Source organism: Orbicella franksi, chromosome 3 (genome assembly GCF_964199315.1).
Source record: "Orbicella franksi chromosome 3, jaOrbFran1.1, whole genome shotgun sequence".
NCBI classification, from domain to species: domain Eukaryota; kingdom Metazoa; phylum Cnidaria; class Anthozoa; order Scleractinia; family Merulinidae; genus Orbicella; species Orbicella franksi.
The window spans coordinates 32710746-32718578 of NC_138147.1; the positions used below are offsets into that span (position 1 = coordinate 32710746).

Consider the following 7833-nt stretch of genomic DNA (forward strand, 5'->3'; position numbering starts at 1 on the left):
TAGTTATTACAATACGAAATCGAGACAGTTCATTAAAAGCTGGACAACATTGCTATATATAACCTTTATTTACCCTCGGCAGTGTTATAGCACAAGTGCTAGTGGGGCCGAGCAAACAACTGAAGCAAATAATTCAAATTGAACATAACATTGTTAAGAATCCCAACTGGCCGGAGGCAAACCAGTTGGCTATTTACAAACATGGCAGAGGATTTGAACTTGGGGCTACCGAAAAACAAATCCCGGTAGTGGTCAGAGCGGGACTCGAACCCGGGACCGCTGGATTGCGAGTCCGACACGCTGACCACTCGGCCACGCTGCCTCCTCTATCCATGTACATTTTCATTATTATCGAGTAGCCTAAATATTTTTGGGATAATGAAGAACTTTTTTTAAGTCTTAAAATGGTACAGCGCACGGGTTACTGGAGTAAAAACACATGTACCACAACTGTCAATGAAAGACATATTCGATAACAACCTGTTGAGGTAACTTTATTCTGCAAGAACAGTGTCACAAGCTCTTATGAGCACATACATCAGTGTATATTAAAATTTAAAACGACAGTCTCTTAAATCTGGCTGCATGTTTTTGCTTCCCGGGCGTCTATCAAGGGAATTCCGGCGGGTTTAAGCGAAGCTGCCCGTGCAGTGTTATAAGGACTAACCAATGGACTGTGTGAAGGGACGCGAGTCATTGACGTGCTACTGTCGTAGGTAATATCTTGCAGCAGCACATCTCGACCCTCACTGCGGGGTTTTGGACGACGAATTGACACCAATATTGCTTCCTTAAACTCTGGAATCCTAAACGTGTACACCGCGGCGTTCATGAAAGAGTTACTGTAGTGTAACAGCTTTATAAAGAAAACAGTGTTCATGGAAAAGACGCATGTCTTACAAAAGTGGACTAAAATGAAGATGAGTTGAAACGGAAGCCATGAAAGGACAAAAATAGCCGTTACACACAGCAAGGTTATACTCAACCGACGTTCAACCGTTAAATCTTTCTGATCTTTTGCACTGTTATTTTTCTGATTGATTTTAAAAATGATGGCTATGTAAGCAAAACAGGCAACAGTCAACGGCAAGGACAGAGAGAAAATCACGGCTGTGTAGAAGGCTTCTCTCACAATCCGCAAATAAAAAGCAATGCTAATGGCTGCAACGCATCCAGCGAGACACCACGTCGCCGCAACACAGCAGAAGTAAACCTTTCTGGGTATCATCCTGTATTTGAATGGAATCGAGACAGCCAGGAGCCTCTCTAGGGACACAATCGCCAGCGTGAACACGGACGCAAGTCCAGACAGGATATCCACTGTTGAATGAATCATCGGCAACACAAGACTCTGGCTCCACATCTGTGGATGCACCAGGTAGGAGATAAACAGAGGCACGGACACGGCTCCGACCATGAAGTCAGCAATGGACAGGTTGATCAGGAAGTAGTGGGTATGTTTTCGACGTGGTTTTGTCTTCATAAACGCAGCAATGGACACCGTGTTGGCCAAAATTATCAAGATGGCCACAATACCGTAAGACGTACCCCAGAACGCAGCTTGGACGCTGGAGAGAGTGGTCGGTAGTCGTCTTTGGGGAAGTGAGGAATTGTTCATACTTATTCTGCGATACAACAAGAAAACGAAAAAAATCATCAATGAGATGCAAACACAGTCATTTCACGGTTTAGTGCTAACGAAGCCAGTTGTAGCATTAAATAGGTGACGTGCGTCAAATGTAAATTAGTGTTCTGGCGTTGTTTTGAATTTATAATTGTGTAATATTGGAAAGCTTAATCCTTTTTATCTCCGGCACATCACGATTATGGTTGACAAAGTTATAAACGTGACCTGACGGATCTATTTAGTTGAATATAAAGCTGATGTTGACATTTTACTTTAATTGCATCTCAAGTCAGAGAGATATAAAATCGGGAGCTAAGACTTTTCAGCTTTTATTTCCTTTCAGAGTGTAAACACAATAGCAAAACTCTTGACAAGCAGTCTTGAATTACATCGTATTTACTCGAATTAATTACTCCTTTACCATACGAAACAATAAATCCCTTTCAACCAAAGCGGGCCGTAAAATAACATTATGACTTAATGTTGCCAAGAGCTAATATCATTTTGTAAGTGTCATATCTTTAAAAATCTCTTCACTTATATTTGCTATTATTTTTTAATATGATTGTAGCCCTTAATTACTTCCTACAAGATACAAGGAAGAACGTGATTGCCCTTGTCACATTTTTCCTTGAGGCTGGTCTAACATAATTTGCAGCCGTTTAAATCACAATAAAAAGTACACCTGTGCTGAATTTTAATTTAGTAAAGTTACTGAGAAGGTTTTAAAAACATTCCCAGTTGAAAACGAGTCCAAAAGTGTGCAATTTTGTTACATTACTGTAGTGCCTCTTTGTATAGAACAAAGTGAACATCAACGGATGATCGATCTACATGATTTAGCCGATTTTTTTAAGCTTGTTGTTTGTTTGTTCTTCTAAATCTCATCTAATCCTTCTTTTATGTACATTTGGGAGGCAGCGCAGCAAAAGTGATTTTTCACGCCGGCAGCGATGCTCTCAAAGTCACCGCGCCGACCTCAAACCCTACGGCCTGCCAAAACAGCATGCATCTTAGGTAGATAGGCGCGAGATTTTCTTCAAGCCAAAATTTATGTTTCTAGCCAACTAATCAGCCTCCACAAGCTGGAGTCTACCTTTTTTTATTCGAGGGTCGAGAGCAGCGGTTTAAGTCAAGTCCAAATGTTGAGGGAACAATGTGGCATAACCGTTGAGGAGCTTTTAATTCCAAAGTAGCCTTTGTCGGGAGATTTATATGCTTTGTCTTGAACAAAAATGACATTGTTAATCGCTGTAAAAAACACACAGAGAGCGGGAGTCAAACTCAAATTTAAACAGTTCACTTTGACATGTTAAAAGCTTTCATTGTCTTAAGGGTTGCCAAAGTAATTAATGCATCCCTGGTCTTTCAAGTCCGCTTTGCTCACTTGGTAAATTTTTGACTTTTTTCGTCACACACAATCACAAAATGAAGATTTTGTTTTGATTAACAGAAGGATAAATAAAAATGCAGGTGAATCATTTTCAAAAATACTTCATTCAATTATCCGTTATCTTTTACCTTTCACAGGAAAGACTTATCTGAACGACGTGATCACAGTAAGGTTATAGTAAAACTAGTCGTAGTCACATTCAGAGTTTTAGACGTTACGTAATCCCGCACATCTGTTCATTTCGAGAGACAAGAAGAGACGCAAGAGAATATTTCCAGAACACTCCACTACTCCAAAAAATAAATAAAGAAATAAATAATAAAAAAATATATCACAGGATGCCAAAAACTGCACCTCTCAAAACAGCCTTAAGCCCTGGCCAAACGGGCTCTCATGTAGTCGCAAGTAGACACAAGTTGAACTTGCGTAGAGACTTGTTGGGTGGTCAAACGGACTCGCAAGGTTTCCTCGCAAGCACACACTACTGGCAGAAAAAAACATTCTCAATTCTCAAAGCAACGGGCTATATACATGTCCTGTATATCATTGGACGTTAACAACGAATGGACGTCACTCAACCTGCGTTGACTTGGGTTGGGTGGCCAAACGGTGAAAAAGTTGCGTCGACTTGCGAGCAAATTTCAGCTGGAATTTGATCTTCACCAAAGTCAGCGCAATTCATCGTTCAAAGTTAACGCAAGTGCACGCAAGGCCTGGCCAAACGGAGTCGCAAGTAGACCCAAGTTTTCCACTCGCGTCTACTTGCAAGTCCGTTTGGCCAGGGTTTTATGCAGAGTTTTGATCGGTGTGTTGCTGTCGTCATTTTGTACTAAAGGAGCGAGCGAATAGCGGGTTCCGCTAAACTTGGTTTCGGTTCTTTTGTTTGTTTGTTTTTTGTAAGTTGTTGTTTTGTTATTATTTTTGCTTGTTTGCTTGTTTATTTGTTTATATTTTGATTCGTATATTTTAATTGTAGCTGTTCAAAACTAATTGGCTGTGAAGTCTGCTTTTCATTTGGACATAAGCACAAGCATAAGCATAATGGGAACTATAGCTTCATCTTAACAAGCTATTCGCTATCAAAGGAGCATGATGTGAAGGTTAATGGGCTGGTTATGAAACTTAGGGTTTTTTTTTCAGCCAACTTGCAGCTTTCGAAGCACGCGCTGGGCTGCAGCCTGGTTGAATGAAACCAATTTTGGTTTAACTCGGCGCCTTCTTTCGTTTTCGCCGATGCTTCGTAGACCTTAACGAAATTTCTGTAGTTCCTCTAATAAATAAACGGTGAAAAAAATCGGAATTCAAGTAACTCGCCACAATTGAATCCAAAATAACTAAAAAATTAATTGCGTGTAAACGGTACTCATGACAAAGCACGACACAAGCGACATGCTGACGTGTTCGCGCATGCACGGTAGGAAATCGAGCGGTTGCGAGCAGAAGTTCTGATAATCTCGTTTCCCACCGAGCAGAAACAGAAGGAAATCCCTCTCAGGGATATATTCTGATATATGGGTAGTCTGAGTCCCGTAGTCGACTTAACAGAGCTTCAGTGGAAAGACAAGATTTCGCAATTAGCCTGCAATTAGGTAGACATTTTGGAGGGATTACAGCAAAGACTTGCGTCACATGTTTGCTCCATAAAAAGATTTGATCTATATTTCACTTCACTGGACATCTGCAATAATAGCTTTGCGTTATTAAAAACCGCATATGGTCGAAGTTTTCACTAAATGTTGTACCACAAAAGAAATGTGCATTAATGAAATTATAAAGGTCCCCCCCACACTTTATTATCGAGTGCTTCAACAGTCCTCCATTGGGCAAAATTGAAATACATTTGACAAGTGAACCGTATTTATGTGTATCTGCTTATGTACAGGTAAATAAAGATCTCGACTAAATGATTTATTCTTTTCCATCAACGCCGCAAATTTTGCTTTTATCTTAGATGTGATCAAAAAGATCAACTAAGATTTTACGTGAAAATCTGCTCCGAGCTTGTGGTCCGGCTGCCAGACCTTTCTCCGATAATTTTTCAACAAGAAAGATGCGCGGAATAACAATCTTGATGATTTTCTCAACATTTATATATGTTTCGACATCCGACAACGCCAAGAAAAACAATACATTTAAAAACCATTTGATTGCAGTGCACAAGAAGCCCACAAGTCTTATTTACAGGCGAGCAAATATTGCTAGCCGTAAAATCAAGTAACATGACTCCCAAAAGCGAAAGAGTAATTTTAAATTTGTTTTGTAGCAGTAAATATCGCCAGGATATTAAGGGAGTGTTACAATTTATGTACATATTCTAATAGAGCACAAAAAAATGTTTCTATCTATATTTGGGTAAACTATTTTCGGTTACTGTAGTATAGCGGATGAAAGTAAAACAGTTTGCGCAAATCTTTTCGAAAAACAAGACTTAAATGAAAATTCAACAAAATTGAATGACCAATTCCCTGTAATTACCGCGTTAACGGATTCGGCAGACACTTGTCTTTGAAAACTCTGCTGGAATATAGCGGAAGAAAGCACACCAGTTTGCCTGTTTTTTTTTAATTCATTTTTTAATAACTAATTAAATGCAATGAGAATAAACGACGAATCCATAAAAAAACAGCGTCAAATGGAATATTCGGCAGACACTAGCCTTCGGAAAACACTAGATAATTTATCTTCGAATAAGTCTGGAATGGATCGGCGGGGAACCGATAATATTTGGTTTTGAAAACCTCCCGCAAAGTTCATTTAAACCGATAATAGCGGAAACATTGAGGGTTTTCATGCTAGCAGTTTTCACGATTTTCTTTCAGACATATCGTGTTGTTTTGTATCTTTCTATCTTTGAAGGAAGACACCGTTGTAGTTTTACTGTCAATGTAATTGAACAAAAGATGAAAAAAAACAGGTTGCTAAATTACCGTGTGCACCGTTTTGGAAGGACTTTAGTATGGATATATTTTACTTCAAATCAAATATTTCATGGACACTTTGGACTAGCTGTATTTTAGAAGAACTCGTGGCTAAAAAGCTCAGCAAATTTTGAAGTTGCCAATGATATAATAACGTGACTATACGGCAACTAGGAATGAAAATGAAGGAATATTTGAGGTTAAACTATCGTGCAAGAGCGACTTCCAGATAACCGCGTTCCATTGAAAATGAAAATGAACATAAATATTGAGCAAGTACGTACATATGTTTATTCTGGTTTTCAATTTTAAGCTATGTCGCTTTTGGTTGTCAATGGAATCGCTGAATATTAAGGAATAATGTAAATTGAACACCTTTGTAAGTTATCTTTATGAATTCATTGGTCGGCAGTGCGTATCTCTTGTGTCTGTCTGTCATCATTTTGGAGAGCCCCACTTAGAAAAACACCGCAATACTATGGCCTCCAAAAAAAGATATTTTCTTTTCTTTTCCTCTAATTTAGTGAAAAGTAAATTATTAAACACTTTACTCACTGCGGTGTCCGGTCGAATTTAGGCTTTCACCAGTTGCAAAATTCTTTCAAACTTTTAAAGTCTTCATGTTTAGCTTCCTGGTTTGTTTTGCTTGACAAGTAAGAGCAAGCCGTTTTTCGCGACAAACACACATATTTATTAAGCGTCTAAAATCGACGTTTATCTTGTGCTTAGACTAAAAAATGAAAGCAAACAATTACTGTGCAAAAACAAAAACAAAAAAAAAAACACACACGTTTCTTCAAGAAGACTTCTTCCGCCACGAAGCCAATCAATAAAGCGACGCACAAAAAGTTTAACTTACCTTCCTGAAATGTTTTGCGTACGTTTCCGTGTGACAAAATTAAATATTCTCCCTTGGCTCTTGATCTTAATTGTAACTCTAGCTAGCTCACCCTGGCGATTGAAGCAACTTCTCCGACAGCTTTGTTGAAAACTGATATCAGAAAGCAATTCGCTGAACATTTTAACTGATCTCAAGATAAATTATCAAAATTTAATGACGTCTTCGTAAAATTAGGATCCGATCCAACTGGACTGGACCAGATGGTAGATGGTGGACTTCTGTCGGTTTTGTCTGGTGTTGTGTTGAATTATCTTGGACACCGACTGAATTTTCCATGACCAGAAAAGCAAAACCTCGCGGATTATATTATCAAACAATGTAAATTGCTTCCATTTGTAATTGACTATAGATAGGAACATATTACTTTGATTTCATGAAATTTAACGAGACGTTCTTTAAAAATCTTACTTGAGCAACTCAAAACCTCTCTTGGCGATCCAAACGGATGTCACTTACATTGAACAGGAAGAACTGTAAAATAAGTTTTGACGACCCAAAAAGAGGCACTATAAGTCTATGTGTGTATTTGGAGAAGGGAAAAAAGATGGAGAACGGGATATTTTCTCAAGTGCAGTCTGAGCCTTTCCGGTCCTTTCCGATCCTAAATTTACAAAACATAAAATATTCATGCAAGAAAGATATCTCATACTTTTGTTGTGAAATCCACGTCTGTGATGATAAATGATCGCTCATGCTATGGGAACGGACTTCAAATTGTTATTTTCACTCAAGAGCTGCGTATACATAATAAAATTCAGACTTTTCTGCTAGAACAAGAGTACAACGTTATTCAGAAGTATTTCCTCAAATAAAATTCATTTACGATGTCTTCCTTGCTTGTCGAAATATATAAATCACGCGCGTAAAAAAAGAAGTCGTGACTTTAACCGCTAAAATAGCACTACTTGGTAAATAAAAGCTCTCTTAGAATTTCCTCTTTCACGAAAAGTTTAAAAAGGAAGTAATTAGGCCTCTTCTTTCTTGGATTAGGCAA

The 7833-nt window shown here is 38.5% G+C and overlaps 1 protein-coding gene across 1 annotated transcript; it reads right to left on the reverse strand.

Moving 5' to 3' along the window:
* Nucleotides 1–441: 441 nt before the first annotated feature.
* On the reverse strand, nt 442–6746 carry LOC145482137 (adenosine receptor A1-like). The gene is made up of 2 exons (XM_081460742.1): nt 6729–6746; nt 442–1625 (listed from the first exon to the last, which is right to left on the reverse strand). Exon 2 carries the CDS (start codon nt 1616–1618, stop codon nt 572–574), a length of 1047 nt encoding a protein of 348 aa, XP_081316868.1. The 5' UTR covers nt 1619–1625; nt 6729–6746; the 3' UTR covers nt 442–571.
* Nucleotides 6747–7833: the final 1087 nt, after the last annotated feature.

Bases quoted from the DNA above. Each gene is read 5' to 3' on its own strand.
- LOC145482137 (XM_081460742.1), bottom strand. From the start codon at position 1,618: ATGAACAATTCCTCACTTCCCCAAAGACGACTACCGACCACTCTCTCC.